This window comes from Suillus plorans (assembly GCF_016647745.1).
Source record: "Suillus plorans strain S12 chromosome Unknown HD556scaffold_153, whole genome shotgun sequence".
NCBI classification, from domain to species: Eukaryota; Fungi; Basidiomycota; class Agaricomycetes; order Boletales; family Suillaceae; genus Suillus; species Suillus plorans.
In genome coordinates, this window is record NW_024537537.1 from 3,989 (window position 1) to 25,933 (window position 21,945).

Genomic DNA, 21,945 nt, shown 5'->3' on the forward strand with positions numbered 1-21,945 from the left:
CTCGACTCAAGGCAGCTACATTTTCCTTCCAAGGAAGAGGTCGTTTGTCTAAAGGCAAGGACCTTGATGTTGCCTATGTGTCTCATAAACAAGTCATTGGAAAGAGAAGGAAGCCAACCTGGGTGGAATCATGCGCTGATAGCCTTTATGACACTGCCCCAACACCATCTCCATCCTCCAGCCCTCGTAAACGTATTAGAGAAGACACTCAAGGGTTGCAAAACAGTCATGAAGATTTTGATAGACAAACCCTTGGTGACTTTGTTTCCTATGTAGAGAACTCACAAAGAAAAACCAAGGCAAGCATAGTGATTCAGTGTCTTTTAATGATGTACTAAATAGAGATTATTACGACCAGACACAAAATGACTTCATCCAAGAATATCTGCCTTTCCGAGACTTGGAGAAACCCTCCGATGTATCCCAGTGCCAGTCTTGTCAGATTGGTGAAGGGAAATTCCGCTGTTTGACTTGCAGTGGAGATCAGACATTCTGTCGTTCTTGCATTGTCAATGCTCACCAGTTTTTGCCCTTCCACAAGGTTCAAGAGTGGACTGGGAAATGCTTCAACGACACATCACTTGAAGAATTGGGTTTTATCTGGTATATGGGCCATGGGGGACAACCATGTCCATTTTCTGACGACATGCATGCATGGGAGAATATTCCGATGGACGCAGAGGCCATTTTTCACCAATGGAGACAGTTCATGGTTCAACTATACCAACCAAGTTGACCATTGTACATTCCACTGGAGTGTTTTTGCACAACGTTGTCTGGTGCAGCTGTCCTGGGGTCGATTGTCAGCAGCATTTGCAATTGCTGAAAGCTAAATTATTTCCAGCCAGTACCACTCGACCACAGACTGCCTTTACTTTTGATGTCCTCAATCATTTTCTAATTGATGCACTGGAGTGCAAGACTTCAGCATCCAGCTTCTTTGAAAAAATCCGTCGAATGACCAATAACTGTTTCCCAGATACTGTTCCTGTAAGTCTTATAAGTCTTCTTGGTGAAAGTTAAACTAACAGTACCAATTTGTTTTTCTAGAATCGATATCGAGAACTTATGAGAGTGTCTCGACTGTGGAGAGACTTGATGAGTCGAAAATGGTTTGGCTTTGCCCATAATGATGAGCAGAAACCGGACAAGGGTGATCTGGCTTGGTTTTGCCCTGCTTGTCCACAGCCTGGGATTAACCTACCTCCTGACTGGCAAGCCAGATATGAAAGGCAAGTCATTTATCCATCTCATTCTAAGGAGAGGCGACTCAATTTCTCTACCACACTTGAGAATATCATACTCACTGGCTAGCCCTACACTGCATAGTGTACGAGAGCTCCGGCCGGACTGACTTATGTTCTAATCAAGCTGGCCAGCATGGCATAGACTGGATGTAAAACCAGGCCGGCCGGCACATTAAATTGGCTTGCTAGCTTGACACAGATAGCATGCATAACCATGCTGGCCGGTTAAACTGAGGTGCATAGATGTCACTCAAAGACATGCCAGCCAGAGAGTTGGTCCGGAGAGAGACTTCTACTTTTCTTTTTTGCACATTTTTAACCTTATGCTTACCTGTTTGTACAGTTGGCTTGTTTCACAAAGATATGTGGTAGACGGGAACTTCACTGCTCAACATATGGTAATGAGAAAACCACAGTTGGACATTAGTTTGTCAGACGGGCTTGGGTATATGGTGAAAGATCAAGAATACCAGACTCATCTGTCATCGGCTGTAGAAAGTAAAGAGGTGAGTTGGCTCATGACAACCACTTTTCGTTCATGCTTCACTATCTTTGTAGCGGTCTTCTTGCAGCAATCATCATGCAGTAAATGCAGCCAATATCAGCAGGAGCAATCTTCGAGCTACAGGTGTAGGAGCAACTGCTTGTGCTCGACATGGATGCTTTGTTCCTCATAGTATAGTTGATTTTCAGAAGGGCGAAAGGTCTGTGTATGTCCTCCAAATCAACATGTTATGCAAGCTCAGGTAATTTTTAGACACATGAATATCGACTACTCAATATGCAATGCATTGAATTATCATTCAGCTGGTATAGACTCTTCCCTCATCATTTATGATGTGGGGTGTCAGTGGAGCATTAATTTTCTACAGAGAGTAGCCCAGAGCAAGGGCTTGTCTGTACCTGAAAATATGCACATCGTTCCAGCAGTTGGAAAATTCCATCTTAGCGCTCACAAATTAGCTTGCTTTGCAAGGTACAGCCTCAACTTTATTCAAGGGGCTGGACATGTTGATGGGGAGATTTTGGAGACTCTGTGGGCACCATTCAATAAGATCTCCCCAACTGCTCGGTCAATGAGTCAGGCTCACCGTCAAGAAGTTCTTGATGATCATATGCGAGACTCAAACTGGAAAAAAATAGTGGGAATAAGTAAGCCCTCCAAATTTTGCATTTGAACAAGCTTGACAATTGAGCTTCCAGTGAAGACTCTCTTGAAAAAGTACAAACGGGCTCTCAAAGGTGTTGATGACACAAAGTCTCCCTTTGACGAGCTCACTCTGTCTCTGGACCCTGAGAAGATTTCGATATGGAAGATCGATGAGAAAAAGGCCATGGAACAATGTGGAGAGTATCTTGACATCTATCAGTTGCAGATGAACAAAGGTAAGTGAACTCTGTCTAGTTGTGAGGCTGCTATTCTTGTATAGACATCTGATCAGTATTTGTATCTAGCTCCAACTATGGCAGAGATTAGACTCAAATTAACTGAGTCTGAGAATACCGACACTAGCAAACCTGGGACAGTCTCTTGGCTCATTACTGGCATCAATCTGGAGGATTTACAGTATGTAACCAATAAAAATAGAGAAACCGTTTGACATAGTACTATTTTAGGGATGGACTAAGGGCAGATATTCGACAACTTCCTACTGATGCAACCCCAGGACAGAAAGTTTCTATAGAAGAGAAGCGACAGAGATTGACAGCTAGGATAGCTAAATTTCATGAAACAGCTGATGCCATGACTGCTGGTATGGATCTTGGAACTGCAACAGTGCATTCCGACGATCCTAGATTCTGCTATGCAGGTCATGATGAAAATGGTTGGGGAGAGGTCTCAGATGAAGAGATCTCAGAGTATATTGACGAAGAAATCTTGGCTGAAGAGATGGGTATCTGGATGCCATCATCAGTGCCCTACCAGGATGTATTGGCTCTCGGACTGGGTCCCCTCCAAGCTGAAGAATTAGAACTTCGAAAGGGCCAAGCCAATGACTGCCTCGAAAAGCTTCGAATGGCCCTTGGTCATAAGGCCATCATCTATCGTCAGTATTTTCGAAGTGCTAATTCTACATGGGCTGGGACTAGGTCAAAGCAAGAAGCTCAACGCTGTCAGCTCAAAATTGACAAGTGTGTAAGAAGCTATCAGAGGGCAAGGTCAGCAATGGAAGGTCTAGGCATGGACAAAGCCACCTTGGGGAGTCTTTATCAGCCAATATCGCCTACAGAGCTCAGTATAGACAAAGAGGTGGCAGAAGAAAATAGATTTGGACAAGGGTCAGACAGGCTGGCTTGGTTTTGGAGGGGAAATAATGCAAGCCAAGGTCAAGACGATGCCTGGATAGATAAATGTAAGAAAAAATCTTTATCTCTATGATATGTCACTAAAGCTCCAACCGATCTAGTCTACAGGGTGAACTGGTTGAAGGCTAAGGCTAGATGGAATAGATGGCAAGAGGAATTAAGGCTGGTAAGACATGAAATGGGTTGGACCATAAACTGGTTCAAGTACCACCAGAATGAATGGGAGAGAAGGGGTGGCCAAGCCACCAGACCTGGTCATCAAGCCTATGCTTATCAGCAGGTCTTGATGTGGGGAAGATTTATTGAGGAGGCAGAGAAAAATTTCAATGGATGTCAATTTATACTTTGATCTGGTATACTGTCTTTGCTAGGAAAAATATGACAGGATAATTCTCAATGCTAATGAATGACAAGGTAGCTTAGCTAGCACTAGCTCCACTCTATGTAGTCTACAGCTGGCCGAGATAATTGTATTTAAGATATGGACTGGCCAGATGGTTCCTACAGCATGTATGTACATGGCTGGCCCTTATAAGAGTATATAACTAGCTTATATCTACCCTATGCAGTCCATGTAATTCTGATACCAATAACTGGTTAGCCTTGATTCTACAATAGACAGAATCAAGTCGGCCGGTATGAAATGTTGAAACCAATAACCAGCCAGTCTTGATCATACATGTCGTAGGAACTATCTGACCAGTATACAAATCTGAAACCAATGACTGATCAGCCTTGATTCTACTATTGTACAATTAAACCGAGCAATATTAAAACTAATAACTGGCCAGTCTTGATTCTACATGTTGTAGAATTAAACCGGCCGGGATGCAATGTTGGAATTGAAAACCAGCCAGTCTTGATTCTACTGTTGTAAAATCAAACCGGCCGGAATGCAATGTTGTGATTGAAAACCGGCCAGTCTTGATTCTACTATTGTACAATTAAACCGGCCGGGATGCAATGTTGTGATTGAAAACCGGCCAGTCTTGATTCTACATGTTGTAGAATTAAACCGGCCGGGATGCAATGTTGTGATTGAAAACCGGCCAGTCTTGATTCTACTATTGTACAATTAAACCGGCCAGGATGCAATATTAAAACTGATGACTGGCCAGTCTTGATTCTACATGTTGTACAAGCTATCTGGCCAGTATGAAATTCTGTAACTAATGACTAGTATAGAAATTACAAAACAATAATTAGCTAGTCTTGATTCTACTATTGTACAATTAAACCGAGCAATATTAAAACTAATAACTGGCCAGTCTTGATTCTACATGTTGTAGAATTAAACCGGCCAGGATGCAATGTTGGAACTGATAACTGGCCAGCCTTGTTTCTACTATTGTACAATTAAACCGAGCAATATTAAAACTAATAACTGGCCAGTCTTGATTCTACATGTTGTAGAATTAAACCGGCCAGGATGCAATGTTGGAACTGATAACTGGCCAGCCTTGTTTCTACTATTGTACAATTAAACCGAGCAATATTAAAACTAATAACTGGCCAGTCTTGATTCTACATGTTGTAGAATTAAACCGGCCAGGATGCAATGTTAGAACTGATAACTGGCCAGCCTTGATTCTACTGGTGTAAAATTAAACCGGCCAGGATGCAATGTTGGAACTGATAACTGGCCAGCCTTGTTTCTACTGGTGTAAAATCAAACCGGCCAGGATGCAATGTTGGAACTGATAACTGGCCAGCCTTGTTTCTACTGGTGTAAAATCAAACTGGCCAGGATGCAATGTTGGAACTGATAACTGGCCAGCCTTGTTTCTACTGGTGTAAAATCAAACTGGCCAGGATGCAATATTAAAACTGATAACTGGCCAGTATGACATTCTGTAACTAATGACTAGTACTCGTATAGAAATCCCAAACCAATAATTAGCCAGGCTTGATTCTTCTATAGGATTAAACCGGCCAGCTTTAATTCTACGGTTGTAGAATTAAACTGGCCAGGATGCAATGTTGGAACTGATAACTGGCCAGTCTTGATTCTACATGTTGTACAGGCTATCTGGCCAGTATGCAACTTAATAACAAGTGACTGGCTGACTTGATTTTACAACATGTAGAACCAAGACTGGCCAGTTATCAGTTTCAACATTGTGTCCTGGCCAGTTTGATTCTTGATTCTACAACAGTGGAGTCAAGGCTGGTCAGTCATTGGTTACAGAATTGCATACTGGCAAGCTTGATTCTACCTGCAGTGAAATCAGGCCAGCCAACTAGCTAGCTGAATTCTATATCTTGCAGGCATAAAGCTAGCCACTACCACTGATGGTAATCATTTATATATATATTAACACTAAACACTAATTCTACATACTCCGGCCAGCTGTATTATACATTTTGTAGGCATAAGGCTAGTTATTGTGTTTACAGTAATTCTAATATGTATATATCTACACCAGTCAACACTGATTCCACATACTCCGGCCAGCTGGAGTTTGCATACTCCGGCCAGTGACTGGCTGGCCATGATTCTACAGACTTTTGGCACATCCGGAGCCAGGGTTCTACATGGAAAGTGACTGAAGGGTCTGCGAGCTGCTCCTGCAATCATCATCTGCCAGCGCAGTGCCGCAGATGCATGTTCAGGAGTACATGACAGGTGACTTCTCAACAGGATCTTTCATGGTTGTACGCTCTACTAAGGCTGATGCAGGTCCCATCTACCCTGACCCTGAATACTACGAGACAGAAGATCAATGTGATATTACCGACATGCCATGGTCTGGGGGATATTCGTTCTTTTGAGCGTACTGCATATGACAACATGAAGATGTGAGCATGGTCAGCCTCAAATCGCGCTCCATGAACTAATTTTAAACACAGGCCGCATCCGTGATTTCGAGTCTGTATGTCTTAGATAAACTGTATATCACTACTTGTATAACATCGGGCCGGGCCTGCGTTTCCATCAAGGTCGTTTACTTTCCCTGCTCTATCTCCAAACCATCTACACCACATTATCGTGTTTGGCGTTCAACGTATGTTTGGCTGTCTATTTTTCTGAGCTCCTGTGCATGTATATACATACACTTGTACTTTTACCTCAAATTCTCCTGTCCTCCCAGACTCGGTTTCGCTGATCTTGAACTTGAAGCACAGTGCTCTAGGTTCCAAATGTTCGCCTGGAAATAGCCCAATATTATCTCTTCGTCGACTCAAACTGGATACCACACTGCGGCTACTTACATTCGAGATCGAGATCACAAATATGGATTCGGACATATTTTCACATCACTTCAAACGAGTCAACCCGCAACGTTGTTGCACAATGAGCACCAGTAGCTGTAGTTTAGATGTATCAATACTGGTAGCACCGCGAAAAATCGGGTACAAAAATCCAGTGACTCACCATGCACTGAACAGTGTCAGATGCATCATTTCTGATACATTCTTCGATACTTGATACATCACGATACATTCGATACTTGATACATCACAATCATACATTCGAGAGAGCCGATACATTCAAGAGAGCTGATACATTATACTCGAGCCTCAAGATAACTGATACATCAATGTATTGCCGCATGGTATGATGAATACAGAATAACTAATCTTCTACAGCTAATGGTGGAGGGCCTTCAATAGTGAGCATCGTGCTATCGGTATCAGCTATGTCCAGTGTGCCATCGTCATCTAGCTCAGCGGCTACGACAGCAGGGACAATGGCCCAGCGTTGTCTGAATTTTTCCGCCATAGCCTCTCGAAGCGCGGATTGTCGGTTTGCGTATGCCCTGGACCCTTCACTGTCAGCCAATCTCTCTTGATGGCGAGCCGAAGCTAGTCCAGACCACCACGTCCCCTGCCAAGTTAAGAACATTAGTACCCTCTGCATCTCTTCAAGCAACAGCAGCAATTCTTCGGACCAACGCGCCTCTTGCGCTCTTGCCTTGCACCACTCAATGCGAAGACCTGCCAGCCATCCGTCAGCTTCACTGTGCTTTCAAAAATATCATGGTACGTACAATCTTGAAGTCCCTCGTCGTTGTCTTGCAGCACTCCAGGTGTCTTCCATATCCACGGTATATCACGAGTACCTTCGGATTGTCCTTGAATGAAGTCGCCCATGGGCCTCATGTCAGTCCATCCAAGAGGGCGCATGATATCGGTCCAGCCGAATTTTCCGAGTAAGGGAGCGAGGGCAGTAAGTGCATCCCGGGCAGCATCGTATTTAGCCTTGCTTGCACGCTTCTTCTGCTCTGCGAGATTGAGAGCGGTGCGTGCACGAGTAGAGGCACGTTGACCCCGTACATTCGCCGTCCTGAATGTATTGAGGTGGGTGAATAGACGGATATGCTGTCGAACATCGTTCAATGCGTCATGGGCTTGAGCATACCGGAGCTCCCATTCACATTCACGAAGTTGTTGGTTGCAAGGAAGGTGCGGGGCCAGCTGGGATGGTAGCCTGAGTTGAAATGACTCTGGCTTGAGTGCTGCAGTGCCTTCAGAACGACAAGCGTCCTCCATAGCGCGGATTGGAGCAACGGCGGGCATGTAAAGGACTTGTATCTGAGCCCACATGTCCAATCGGCGTTGTAGAGCATTACTTTGATTGAATATCTTGGTCTTCTGTATGTCGGTCGCATGCTGACCCAGTGCAGAAATGTCCGCGGCCAAACGCCGTCTGTATGATTTTTCGTGAGAGGAGGTTCTAATGATATTGTAATACTTACTGCTGATCCTGCAAGTCAATGCCTGATGCAATGAGAAGACTTGGTGAAATGTCGGCGTGCAACGAAACATCCACCCCAGCTTGTAAGTCTACAGCCTCCTTCTCAGCCAGCTGGCGGCGTACAGCAGCTTGAGTCATGGCTGTCAAACGTCAGTTTTGGAAAAACGAGTAGAGAAAACGACTTACGGATGACCCTGCTCTCGAATGGGTTGGGCTGCGTGCTATCCTCCTCCCATGCCTCAATTTCCAACTTCCACACAGAGAGCGATGATGCTGGAATCGATCGCTGAAGTTCGCTGAGCTCTTCTCGATGAAGTTTAGCTCTTCTCGAGGCTTCTTTGACTTTGCGAAGCATGCGTTGACCTGTAAATATGTGAGATTGCAAATGAAACAGTCCAGTAAGAAACCTACCGAGCATGGTGACTTTTTTCCAATTCCAGTCCGAAAAATGATCATCCAGAGTATCGCGGCATGTTCCTGGCCCCATTTCTTTGGTACTCGACGCCACACGATTGATGTTTGCCCACCCTCTCTCAGGTGCTTCTCCGTCTGTACGTCCAACATTCTTCCCAAAGTTGAATGAGAATGCCGTTTGACACGATTGAACGTGAGCGTTAAGATGAAATTTGGGTACGAAAAAACGGATGGTCTTGTTATCGCGGTCAGTGAGGTGCAGTCGGGGTGGCATTGACGCCATGCGAGGCCATAGTTTCTTGTGCCATTGGCAGGCGATGTCGTATGATAGATTGAATACCACTACGGCAAACCCGACCATCACTGAAAAGACCAGATAGTCCATGTTGAGATATCTAGTGCTAGGGTTAGCTCTATGAGGCTCGAGAAATGTCGCCAAACATACCTTTCGCCTTTTTGCAAATCGCCGACTCCGTTAGGAAGCTTCATATCATGCCTCGCACAGTCCACGGTCCCAACGCCCGTGGCTGCAAGCCCCCTCGATGATTTTGTGTCAGCCATGTTCACGGCATTATGACTGACACACGAGCTTTTCTGTGATAGGAACATAACAGATTAAGCCTGAGTGTGCGCAATGGTGAAATATTACTATACCTCCTGTGGCTCACAACCACGCTCACTCAGATATTGTTTGTAAGCATTCTCTTCGACAAAGTAGCATGAGCCGGCGTTGAGACTCGGATCGACATTATCGCTCGAGACAAGTTTCCGCTTAAGCCGAAAATTTGCGTCAATGGCAAGGAAAAGAGCATACTTCCATCTAATGAATATTATTAGCAAAGGCCCAGCAATAAACGTGCCTCCAAACATACCTGATATCATGCGATGCATCCTCCCAGCCCTCAGGTAAATTCTTTCCAGGGTGAGGGCACGCAGGACAGAGTACGGCACATTCTCCAGCAGAAGTTGCATCCACGCCGCTGGGATCATGGCCTCTTCCTGCTCGCTTGAGCATCTTGAGGTGGCGCCATTGACGAACCATTCGCATAAAAGCTGAATAACGATCCTGAAATAGCGGTGAGCAGAAAATCAGCCAATATTGATGCAGACATACCCTAATTGGTGTGGTGCCGGTGTTATCTGTCCGTCTAGCGATACTGTGGTAAAATTCGTATGCTGATACCTTTGATTCAAATGTGAGGAGGTGGAAGAACTCCATGAGTGCGAATGTGGCGGCAGTTTGAGGATTCAATGTAGTAGCTGGAAACCAACGAGCCCGAATAAGCTGTTTGTAATGAATTTGGGCCGTTTCACAACCGCAAAAGTCAAGGCCGATTTCATGGATACCATGGACGTCTATGACAACAAAATCATCACCGGCGGCAGGTTCAGGATTATAGCATGTCTCTCCCGGGTTGTGACCTAGCTGGATACGCAAGCCGAGCAGCTTCAGAGAGACTCACACAAAGAACGTGCTGCACCACTCCTAAGCGCAAGTGAGTTTCCAAGTCCAGCAGCTCAGACTAATGCTTGATGAACGTACCTCGACTCTATGGAGTGGATTATGCACATGCCGTTGAAGAATACATGCACGGCACACCATTTCCACTCCAAAGCAATCCTTGCAGCGGTAAAGTAATGGTTCTTCGCCCTTGCAACTACAAGTTCCTCGAGGGATTTCATCACCACGGCCCTCTAGACGTATCATCTCGTCTAGGAATGAGGAGCGTTCTGGTATCCACTGAAGTAAGGGAACGTTCTGTCCAACATTAGCTTGATAACCAAGGTATTCGAGTGTACACACCTGTATTCTTTTTTTTGTCATGGTAGTCATTTGTATTGAGTCCATGATTTCAAAGGACGGGTCATCGGGCTCGCTCGGCACTGTCTCCTCCCAAGAATCGAGTGATGGTTCAGGACAGGATTGAACTGCGTCAGGTTGAGATGCCACGAATGTTGTTCGCAAGGACAAAGAACCGCAGTCATTGACACCAAAGGAGCGATGCCGAAGATAGTCCATGTTGCCATCATGTGAGTGTTCCACGTACTGACTGACTCGTGGTCTTTTGGATGGCCGTCCGCGTCTGTGCTTCATTCTGCTGACAGTGGGCAAACCTGTGAAAATCGTTGCAGGCATGCCACGTGTGAACTTTACCTAAGGCTGTCCGACATGCGATTTGTTGAAGTAAAAATATATCTGACGCATCTGCTGTATTGATATGCAATAAAATCAAGCTACATTACAACAACCGTTAACTTACTGCGTGAAGGCCACTCAAACACGAAGACGCTTCTGGTACATCAACTCGCCCATCGAGTGAGCAACACACAGCTCCGAAACTCCCTCCACGTCGAGGAAAAACTCGATATCCTCCAAGTATGCAAGGGTAGTACTGAGGTAACGAGTGACTGTGTCAGCAGCACGAAACTCAGCTGAGACACCGCAAAAAGTAAGGATTTGATCTTGAACAGTGATGGAGCGGTTGAGCAAGCCTTGGACTGTGGCCGTCATATTGGTGACAATGGTCTTATCACCATTATCGGCACGGTCGTCTGTGTATGTGATGCTGTTGACAAATTGAAGTAAGACACCCTCAGCAAATGCACAGGGTTCAGTAATCAAAGACACCATTTCGTCTTTGATCATTTTGAGGGTGAGCAGACATCCTGTGAGATCCGATCTGTGGGATGTTAATTTTGTATTCATTTCATTTTCTATTTATAAAACAACGTACGGTGGGTCATCGTTCTCCTCAATGTCGCTGAAATTGCCTGTCTCCGGCTCATCACCATCTTCATCCGAGTCGTATCCATGCAGAGCTCTTGCAATGGCTTTCTCGAGCTCTGATGGCTGCCCCGTGTTCTTTTCAACACGAAACTCCCTTCGCCGTCTTAGGATTACATCTCTGTTTCTTCAATCGGTTGACCAGTCAGGAACCACCAGAGACAATTAATAAAAGCGGTTAGACTTACTTTGCATAATAGTGTCTGCGTTTATCACGACCTTCTTGCAGTTTAGCCTCAAGTGCCTTATCAATAAGAGGACGCGGCATGATTTTAGCTGCAGAGGTGTAACGGTGTGGTGGTGGTTGGTTGAAGAAGTTGAAAAGAAGCGGTGAGCACCATAGCTTCTTGAGTATGGCATGAAAGAGTGGAATCTCAGTAGTATTTCACAAGAATAAAACTAAGGACCGCAATGATTCATGAACGAGTAATAATTAGATAAAAATTCAGCTGCAAGGTTTCAAAGCTTTCTGCCACGCAAGACCATTATACTTGAGAAGATCGAAGTAAGTCTCTACACTATTGTCCATCAAAGACAAGGCTTCCTCCCATGTATCATAATCCAACTCAACCACATCCACGGCAGCTGCAGCGCCTGAGCAAAGATAGTCTGAACAGGCCCCATCTGTATTCAAGCTATGAGAAAGCACTTCGCGAGCTTTGCAAAGAAGTTGTTGGGCGTCTGACACCATTCCCTCGCAGGATGGTCTTGTAGACGGCCAGCCCAGATTGTCAGCATCTTGAACGAGTGTGAAACTGCGTGCCTCAAGCACAGCGTATTGAGAAGGTCCGGGACGATAACCTAGGTCAAGCCATATGTTATCGAGCTGCTGCAAAAGTTGTTGTGTGACCTGGCCGATTGCATGGTATGTAAGTGTCATTGGGGGAAGTTTAATATAAGTCACGTACCGCTGTAGCTCCAACGTGTTTACGCCAACGAGTTCGGGCCTTCAAGCGTTCATCAAGCTTGTGCCTAGGTGTCATATCCCGCATTCCGGACCAACATCTGACGACGTTCCCACGCCTCATCCGGACCTCCGGACCTCCTGTCCATGTCTCCAGACCCAATCCTCTATCCGTCCGGATCCCTGTACTCCTGCATCTGATATCCGGACGCCAGATCTGATATCCACATCTCCGGATCTCCGGATCCGACCTATCTGTCATGTCCGAACCCAAACCTTAAATCAGCGCCCATCCCCTTATGGTAATCACCTGTCTCCGGACTTCCGAACATCCGGACCCGACCCACGTCTATCTTCCTTGCGTTCCGGACCCAGACCTATCACGCATTCATCTCCGGACATCCGGATCCGACCCGCGTCTATCTTCCGTGCCTTATCCCTTTGTATGTTCCTTCTTGAGTTAGACTTCCTCATTTTCCGTACCTCATTTCATCTCCGAGTTCATTTCCTATGATCCGTCTTATTTTCTAATACATTTCCACATGCTCGTACATAGCCTTACCCCTCTGCTTACTGATCTGCACAGACTTGCCTCTAGTATATAAACCCCAGTAGATACTCCTGTATTTCCTCAGTCTGAATATCATACACATATTAGTCCTCGCACTAGTCTTCACACTGAGTCCTCGTAACAGTTCTATTCCTCCGACTTAGTAATCATCCATCTCAGGCCTAGGGAGGAATTCCCTAGGCCGGAGCTCCGCTCCTCCGCTCCTCCGCTCCTCCGCTCCTCCGCTCCTCCGCTCCTCCGCTCCTCCGCTCCTCCGCTCCTCCGCTCCTCCGCTCCTCCACTCATCCACTCATCCACTCATCCACTCATCCGATCCTCCATTCCTCCGAGTTTCCGGATGTTCCTCCGGAACTTTCCCGCGGTCCTCCGGACTTATTCTGCTTCGGACTTTGTCCTTGCAGCCTTTCCTCTGTTTCCTTCTACTCAGGACAAGTCCTGAGTAGCCATTACACATATCCCCGTCAGGACGAAACTCCATCGTAATTTCCGGAAGTTCCTCCGGAACTTTCCCGCACTCATCCGGAAGTTTCTCGCACTCGTCCGGAAAGTCCTTCCGAAGTTTCCCACGCTTCTCCGGAAGTCCTTCGGACTTCACTGGACTTTCTCCGGACTTCATTCTGAAGTTAAGGGCACATACTCGGGTAAGGGGCGCAGCGCATGAGCTGAAGCCAAGCCCCTTGGAATCAGTCCTACCCTTTGTGCATGGTCTTAACAGTATATTCAGACTCACACCTTACCGAGTATACTGAATCCTTAGATCATACCTGAAATCGGATCCGACTCCGTCCATTGGAAACTGTGTATTCCTCCTCCGAACCTTCCATTTCCTGCCTCCTATTTCCGACCCAAACTCTGGATTTTCCGGAGCTCATTCTCCATTCCCTGCATCAGTAAAAACACCCGCCGGAATGCTCAATTTCCACCCTTCATGCTCTGCTGTCATTTCCACTTCAGTACCACGAAACTCCGGTCCTGAAACCAAACAGGATTGCCACCTCCGTGGCAGAACAAATAGGTCTCAGGACTTTGTGTCCTGTAATTCCCTGATCCGATCCTATCTTTCCAATGCCCCACAGTTCCCTGTAACTCCGACGTTTTCCATTTCCGAACTATTTCCTGAACTGGCAAAGTCAACTCCGGAATGTCTCAAACATTCAACTCATTTGGATTCTCCTCGTACCACCTAGAATATACTTGCTCACCCACCATGATCCGTTGATCAATAGGGTATTTTGCAGACCTCCTTTCCGATTGGTACTACAGGAAATGCCTTAGACCTCCGACGTCAAATCCGCTTTTTTGCGGAACCCCTATCTTCGGACTAGCCATGTTTTCCCTCCACTGGTTGATTTCCAGTCCGCCTCCATGTTGGATGGCACCTCCTCCGGTCAAAGTCCGGACCCCTATCCACCATTCATATCCGCCACCCATTTAGCATTCACCTTGTATTGGTATCCATTACCCTCCTTGTAGGGGAACTCCGTCTTTCATGATGGTTTTCCTGCCAAGTGTTCGGGTTTTGATTCCTCTGACAATGGCCCGCTCGGGTTCCTGCCTCCATTTCCGGATGGCACTCTTTCCTCCGCTCTAGCCCCTATTTTCCCTTCCATCGTCCGGAAGTTCTTTGTTGATTCTCCTCCGACATTGGGAATGTCTCCCGAAAGGGAGGATAGGAATTTTGCTTCCGTTACATCCTATGCAAATTCCTGACCATTTCCTGGCTTCATTATCCACCTCCGGACCTTCGAACCAAAACTCCGGAGCTCCTCCGATTCATTCTCCGGGAGTAGGTCCTGGAAAACCATCTGTTCCTCTCCAGAAGCCTGTCAGTCTTACATCCGACTTCCCGTCCGAAATCAACAACTTTCCAAACCCCTCCGCGTTTTACCCCTATTTTCCGGAAGTTTTGTAACTCCGGATCTCTATTGGCTTTCTTGATGAAGGTCTCCGCCCCTCCGATCTATAACTCCGGTTTGCTCCTTGTCATCTCTGAACTTTTCCGGATCAGAATAAACATGCTTTGCGATTGTTCTTTACTGTTACTGATACCACGTCCACTCCAGTTCCTGCCCATTTTCCTCCGGGTCCAGGAAATTGTTGAAGATAGCTCCAGATAGCTTCGGATAAGCTTCGGATAGCTTCGGATAAGCTCCGGATAGCTTCGGATATCTTCGGACGTCCGGACTTTTCAGTATCAAAGTATTCCTTCGTGTTATGGCTCCGGATAGCTTCAGATAGCTTCGGATAAGCTCCGGATATCTTTGGATATCTTCGGACGTCCGGACTTTTCAGTACCAAAGTATTTCTTCGCATTATAGCTCATCCGTCCATTCCATTGTCAAATCTCCATGTTTCCGAAAGATCTGTTCACTCCTCCGCTCCAGGACAAGTTACACCTGCTCCGGATCCGAAACACTCCTATGGGTATTCCATGCCATAGCCCGGACATGTTTTATACAATTGTCCATCCTCCGTCCTCACTTTTCCACTCTGCAATCCTTCCATCTGTCCTCCCGTCCTTTTTTCTCCGGATACCAATGTCCGACCTTTACCCCTATTTCCGGAGCTCAATACTCCGGATTTCCGGTGGCTTTCTTCATGAAGGCTCCTACTCCTACCTCCGATGCACCCCTTGTCTCTGGACCGCCTCCATTTGGAATGGATATACTTTGCAATAGCTTGTAGTTGCTTCGGACCCGCTTCCGCTCCTGTCTTAAAGTCCCTCACCATTCAATAGTGTCTTCTCTGGAATCTGTTTCGGATCCAGAAAAGCACTGGTGATACCTCCGGAGTTTTTAGCACTACAGTTCCTGCGTTGCATTGTATCTTCCGTTCCATTCTGTTCACTCTTGTGACTCATGTCCAGTTTTCCTCCGAAAATCCAAAGCTCCTGCCGGAACCCTGTGCCCATTTTTCCTCCATTGATGTTTGGAAACATCTCCCAAAAGGGGGGATAGGGACTCCGCTTGAGTATTCACTTCACCCTCATCAGCCTGTGTTCCACCCGGAATTTACTTGCTCCGTCCCATAAAGGAACAATTTCCACTGTCTTGCGCAATCATCCATGCATGTGCAGCTTTTCTATCTGAGCCATAACCTATCCGGACCATTCAGTTGTATTTCCGGCCGGATCAGCTCCGGAAAACCGTGGGAAAAGCGCACATTACATTGCATATCATTGGAATACATCCGGAACTATTCATCCGTGATCTTTCTAGGCCATTGATAGTCATCCGATGCATTTGACTTCACTGCCTAGTGTTCCATCGTGTTTGACTGCACTTCCACCTCACTTCCTCTATGTTCCGATCCACCTCCTATGGGTTTCCACGCCATAGCCCCTATCATCCGGAACTCCGGAATTCCAAACCACTTGCAAACACCTCTGTCATATCACATACATCTCCTCCGATGATCTGTTCTCTTCCTCCGCTTTTCCGACTCAATATCTGTTCTGACTCCCATCGGATATTTCACGGTAGACCCTGGCATTGCCAAACACTTACATCCGGACCTCCTATCATGTTTTCCGACCACATCCGACCCTAATCTGACAAAACCACTTCCAAGTCCACTGTGTCACCTCCACCGATAAAACCGACTATATATCCCTAGTTAACGCAGTTGCCTGTTGCAGGACTTGCGAGCTAGAAGAAGCCGGTCCATTTCAATATCCACCTCCACCTGACCAGTGTTGACCTCCGGACCATTGATTTCCAGTCTGTTGCATCCCTTCCGAAACCTCCTGGAAAGCATTTCCGGAGTTCCATCGGAAAATCGTGTCTTTGCAGATGTTGTCAATCCACGCAATCTCCGGCCCATCAAACAGCTTGCTCCGTCCTTTATGAGCCTATACACTAGCTATCCTTTTGCTCTAGCAGCTGTACCAATGGATATCGAATATTCCGGAAAGACATCCTCTCTGTACTCCCATCCTTCCTCTGCATTTCCGACCCTCCGCATTTTTGACCCTTTGTGTTTCTGATCTCCATGTTTCCGACCCATTCCTCCGCTATCATCATCCTTCCGTCCGACTCCTGTTGGTTCCCACGCCATAGCCCTACTCCGGACCATTTGGATCCATCCGCCCCATCATCAGGATTTCCATCCACCATGCGTGTTTATCAAAAAGCCTCGCACCGGGTGCAAAATCCTGCTATTTGCATTAACTTTCAGTGCACCTGGAAACTCCGCCCATGACCTCTCGCAGTGTGCAACCAAAGCTCCGGAACATTTCCGGTCTTAGGGGCTAATTTCCGGAAGCTCACAGTCATATCCAGCAGATTCCTCTGACGCACTTCCGGCTCGAGTGATAGCACACATCGCTGATCGAAATCCATTCAACCTCAGACCTCCGTACAAAGGAAATCACGCCTCATAGCGCTCCTTTCTCACTTCCTGCACTCCAGAAGTTCATCAGTCATCATGCGATTACATCTCCGATCATTTTCCGGTCATAGGGGCTAATTTCCGGATTTCTGATGATGCACTTATCCTTAGCTGTACCTCAGTACAAGCTCTGCTTCATGGAGAAAGATATGTCTCACAGGACTCCTCCGTCACATCAGAAAGAGGCCTGCATCGCATCCACTCTTGCCCTCTTGTCCTGCACTCGCTGCATTTCCACTGCCCTGATACAACCTCCTCCGCTCTGAAAGCTTCCTCCGATTTTCCCACGCATTTTCCGGACTTCCAGTCACCTTCGGAATTATCCTCAAAGTGTTCCAGACTTCCACTCCGGAAACCTATTTGTCCTCACATCACATCACCATTCTTCACCACCGTCTATGATGTCCAGTTTTCCAGATGAAGTACTAGGCATCATAATGAACCATGTGTGTGTCAGGAACATTTCCGAAACCTCCGGAGATTTTCAGCTCATAGGAACCAATCCTCCGGAATCCATCCATCATTGTCCTCTGCCATATACCAGCAATCTCCGTTCCAGACATCCTGAGTCTTCAGCCTCGAGGGCTCGGCCTTAAAGGGGGGATACTGTCATATCCCGCATTCCGGACCAACATCTGACGACGTTCCCACGCCTCATCCGGACCTCCGGACCTCCTGTCCATGTCTCCAGACCCAATCCTCTATCCGTCCGGATCCCTGTACTCCTGCATCTGATATCCGGACGCCAGATCTGATATCCACATCTCCGGATCTCCGGATCCGACCTATCTGTCATGTCCGAACCCAAACCTTAAATCAGCGCCCATCCCCTTATGGTAATCACCTGTCTCCGGACTTCCGAACATCCGGACCCGACCCACGTCTATCTTCCTTGCGTTCCGGACCCAGACCTATCACGCATTCATCTCCGGACATCCGGATCCGACCCGCGTCTATCTTCCGTGCCTTATCCCTTTGTATGTTCCTTCTTGAGTTAGACTTCCTCATTTTCCGTACCTCATTTCATCTCCGAGTTCATTTCCTATGATCCGTCTTATTTTCTAATACATTTCCACATGCTCGTACATAGCCTTACCCCTCTGCTTACTGATCTGCACAGACTTGCCTCTAGTATATAAACCCCAGTAGATACTCCTGTATTTCCTCAGTCTGAATATCATACACATATTAGTCCTCGCACTAGTCTTCACACTGAGTCCTCGTAACAGTTCTATTCCTCCGACTTAGTAATCATCCATCTCAGGCCTAGGGAGGAATTCCCTAGGCCGGAGCTCCGCTCCTCCGCTCCTCCACTCATCCACTCATCCGATCCTCCATTCCTCCGAGTTTCCGGATGTTCCTCCGGAACTTTCCCGCGGTCCTCCGGACTTATTCTGCTTCGGACTTTGTCCTTGCAGCCTTTCCTCTGTTTCCTTCTACTCAGGACAAGTCCTGAGTAGCCATTACACATATCCCCGTCAGGACGAAACTCCATCGTAATTTCCGGAAGTTCCTCCGGAACTTTCCCGCACTCATCCGGAAGTTTCTCGCACTCGTCCGGAAAGTCCTTCCGAAGTTTCCCACGCTTCTCCGGAAGTCCTTCGGACTTCACTGGACTTTCTCCGGACTTCATTCTGAAGTTAAGGGCACATACTCGGGTAAGGGGCGCAGCGCATGAGCTGAAGCCAAGCCTTTTGGAATCAGTCCTACCCTTTGTGCATGGTCTTAACACTAGGACAAACAAGTATTTTGAGAATTAGATGTGCAGAATGATACAACTGACACAGACCTTTCATAACACCTTCGCTTGGATACCAACCGAGCCTCGCGGCGTTGTGCTTCGGTCTTGTACTTGGCTGGCATGAAGAAGTGTCACTGACAGTCTGTTGATGCAAATGAATGAATGTTGAAACACGATAAAAGTTAACGTTGAAGCTTCACGTGAGGTCACTCACTGTAACAGTTGGACCTAAATGGGACACTCGCTGCACCAGCACTTCGGGACAAATGAATGTGGGCAAGATCACATCTTTTTGAATAACTTTCTGCAGTTATCATAATCTTGATCAAACCTCCAGCGCTCGCGAAGACGAGCTGACATCTCCTCATCATCCTTGGGGATGATGGCATCCATGCACCGTGCAAAGGCTTGCCGTCGTCGCATGAACGTGGAATCATCACCATGAATCCCGTAACGTTGAACGAAAGCATCACGACGATCGATCGCGGTGTTGCCTAGAGTTGCCTAGACGAGTTATACGGTGGTGGACATAACGCACGCACTCTGCCTCCTGGTCTGCTATATTTGGTGATGGTGTTGACAGGCGCGAGGAGGAAAAAATTGATGATGCAAATATCATTTTATAATTTATATACAATGACATAGTAAAGGAGATAGGGCAGAACTGATATCATGGGTCAAGAACGGACAGCAAGAAAGTACAGATTATCTACATTCAGGCTTGATGGCAGGTTGCAGGAACTGCGTCTGTAGTAACAACGGCAACCTTGTAAGTAATGATATTCAGCATTGTACAAGGAACACTTCACCGCTGCCTTGAGGGGATCAAGCGGGACATTGGCTGAATTCGAAGGTGCCTCCGAGTCTATAATCTCAGCATGGCAAGCATAACAGTTACGTCGATGCGTCCGCAAGGCACATGCCGGGCAGGCTCCTGGCATCAATTGCGGTGAGGGAAACTCTGCAGTGATGCCGTCATGGGCACGTTCAAAAATTTCTGTTGAAAGATTTGACATCATATCAAACCTGCACTAAACAGCTCGAGATACTCACCATTCTGATCCCTAATAAGCTTTAGTGCCGCCACAAGCTCATTTATGGTGAATGTCAGCTCTTTGGGAGGCCCATGGGGGGGATACGCTGAGGTAGAGTCACTCATCACAAGTGGGGCGCTAGTGAGTGAGTGCACGCTAGTAAGTGAGTAATGAACACCTTAAATTCAACTCCGATCTAAAGAGTGATTGGTTCCTCGGGGCTAAGCGCTGAGCGCTGAACTTTAACTGTTTGAAATTCTGAAATTTTTGGTGTCAACTTAATCCTTAAAGCCGAGTTTGTCATACCAAAGCTGTCCTGAGCAGTATGACACGCTAAACAGTACATAGATAGGAAATTGACCACCTAAATCTTGCAATGAATATAAATCATCGAGCTTCGATGGTCCGTGCACCACGCACATCACTAGGTCCCACTTCCTGGTCAAATAAGCTTCTTTCTTTTTTCATTTCGCTTGCCATCGACGCACAAAGTACGATATCTCGGACAAAAAGTGCGTGTTAACGAGACATCCTTATGTTTATTATGTCACTCACCATGAATAATAGATGGCACCGCCAAAGTGGGCTACCGTCGAGGAAGAGAAGTTCTTTCAGTCGCATGCTGCAAATACCAAGTGTGTCAGGCAAAGCGCAACTATAGTGGATTTTGGGAGCCAGTGTTCGAGGAATGGTTTTCGAGATTCCCGGAATGGCTTCGTGTCTTTAAGGATGTCCCCCTTGATGTTGAATTGACCGTCGAGCAAAAGACCGAGGTAGGCAAGGCCGTTGAGCACCGTCGACAGGTACGTTACCGTGATTCATAAGTCGAAAGCAAGGGCTTATGAGAACGTTGACTCGTCAGCAAATTATGAATAAATTCAAAAATGATATGGGCTCATCTAAAGTCAACCGTCAGACCAAAAACCGCAACAATAAAATGATGACAGCAGATGTAGCCGCAGCAAGCACATCCCTGACACCGGCGGTAGCCAGTAAAAAGAGTATGGTCGCTCAGATGATCAGCAGTGCGAGGCATGTTCGTGGTCCGCAGGTGACGGAGGCGTTCTCGAGCTTTTCTTCGATGACATGATTAAACCTACTCTTAATCTCGCCATTGAGAGAGCAAGGGCCGAAGCTGTGGCAAATGCTGCAGCTGAGAATAAGGAGGTTAGAATGCCATCAAATATAGCCGTTATCAGGAAGCAAACGAGCCTGCTGTATCACTCAGCGTCCGATGAGGTCAAACAACAGGTGGCGGAATTCATTGAAGAAGCCAAAAAGAAGAAGAAGAGAGAGTGGGAAGAGGCGAAGGGCGCAGGGGTAGCTGACCATCAAGTGTTAGTTGCATCTACAATATCCAAGTGGATACAAGCACTCACCTCGTGTCTCCAGATATATTGATAAACTACCTGGTGTCCTCTCTGAGTTCTTCGACGAACTCCAGAGACTCACTGGTCTCGTTTTCACAGTTCTCATGGGTGGCCCAACACCAGCAATGGGCGGGCAGATTGATGTCCAGAGCTTTCATGTTGGTGCGACCGAAATTGGGAATCAGTTCGACCTCGCGTATCCTGAGTTTAACTCAGGGATCATGCGACCATGGAAAGAGTTCGTTAAGCGTGTGTTTCGTAAGTCCGTGAAACCGAAACTCGGAATGTTTCTGACTTGGGGCTTGATAGCGGTGGCAACAGCGAAGGAAGAAGGAAGTGTTTTGGGTACGAGTCGACAGCCAACACTAGAGCCTGAGCCATGGAAAGAAAGCTCTGATGGACATGTATCACAGACGCCTGATACATCTGATGGTGCCTTTGGGAAAATCCCACGTGATGCTTTAACAGTGGCGTCATCCTCGAT

General features: G+C 46.8%; 5 protein-coding genes across 5 annotated transcripts; 3 read left to right on the forward strand and 2 right to left on the reverse strand.

Moving 5' to 3' along the window:
* Window positions 1–457: 457 nt before the first annotated feature.
* HD556DRAFT_1193467 (uncharacterized protein) lies at window positions 458–634 on the forward strand (the record flags this gene model as incomplete). The annotated part of the gene is made up of 1 exon (XM_041296231.1): window positions 458–634. A coding segment is annotated over one exon (177 nt), but the record flags the coding sequence as incomplete, so codon positions are not given.
* A 62-nt stretch (window positions 635–696) lies between these two features.
* Window positions 697–4,431, forward strand: HD556DRAFT_1315126 (uncharacterized protein; the record flags this gene model as incomplete). Its single annotated transcript, XM_041301088.1, has 13 exons — window positions 697–990; window positions 1,051–1,166; window positions 1,591–1,753; window positions 1,806–1,951; window positions 2,005–2,399; window positions 2,451–2,633; window positions 2,703–2,814; window positions 2,865–3,601; window positions 3,641–3,886; window positions 3,969–4,064; window positions 4,124–4,150; window positions 4,173–4,190; window positions 4,367–4,431. The coding sequence occupies 13 exons, from the start codon at window positions 697–699 to the stop codon at window positions 4,429–4,431; spliced, it is 2,598 nt and encodes an 865-aa protein (XP_041151864.1).
* Window positions 4,432–7,131: 2,700 nt separating this feature from the next.
* Window positions 7,132–10,804, reverse strand: HD556DRAFT_1435459 (uncharacterized protein; the record flags this gene model as incomplete). Its single annotated transcript, XM_041305438.1, has 11 exons — window positions 7,132–7,493; window positions 7,547–8,205; window positions 8,255–8,393; window positions 8,440–8,616; window positions 8,665–9,062; window positions 9,113–9,261; window positions 9,322–9,487; window positions 9,540–9,733; window positions 9,782–10,114; window positions 10,211–10,398; window positions 10,783–10,804. The coding sequence occupies 11 exons, from the start codon at window positions 10,802–10,804 to the stop codon at window positions 7,132–7,134; spliced, it is 2,787 nt and encodes a 928-aa protein (XP_041151865.1).
* A 138-nt stretch (window positions 10,805–10,942) lies between these two features.
* Window positions 10,943–11,720, reverse strand: HD556DRAFT_1451835 (uncharacterized protein; the record flags this gene model as incomplete). Its single annotated transcript, XM_041308041.1, has 3 exons — window positions 10,943–11,348; window positions 11,403–11,573; window positions 11,641–11,720. The coding sequence occupies 3 exons, from the start codon at window positions 11,718–11,720 to the stop codon at window positions 10,943–10,945; spliced, it is 657 nt and encodes a 218-aa protein (XP_041151866.1).
* Window positions 11,721–20,491: 8,771 nt separating this feature from the next.
* Window positions 20,492–21,928, forward strand: HD556DRAFT_1451838 (uncharacterized protein; the record flags this gene model as incomplete). The annotated part of the gene is made up of 6 exons (XM_041308042.1): window positions 20,492–20,603; window positions 20,659–20,894; window positions 20,954–21,092; window positions 21,143–21,428; window positions 21,484–21,719; window positions 21,771–21,928. Coding segments are annotated over 6 exons (1,167 nt in total), but the record flags the coding sequence as incomplete, so codon positions are not given.
* Between the last annotated feature and the right edge of the window lie 17 nt (window positions 21,929–21,945).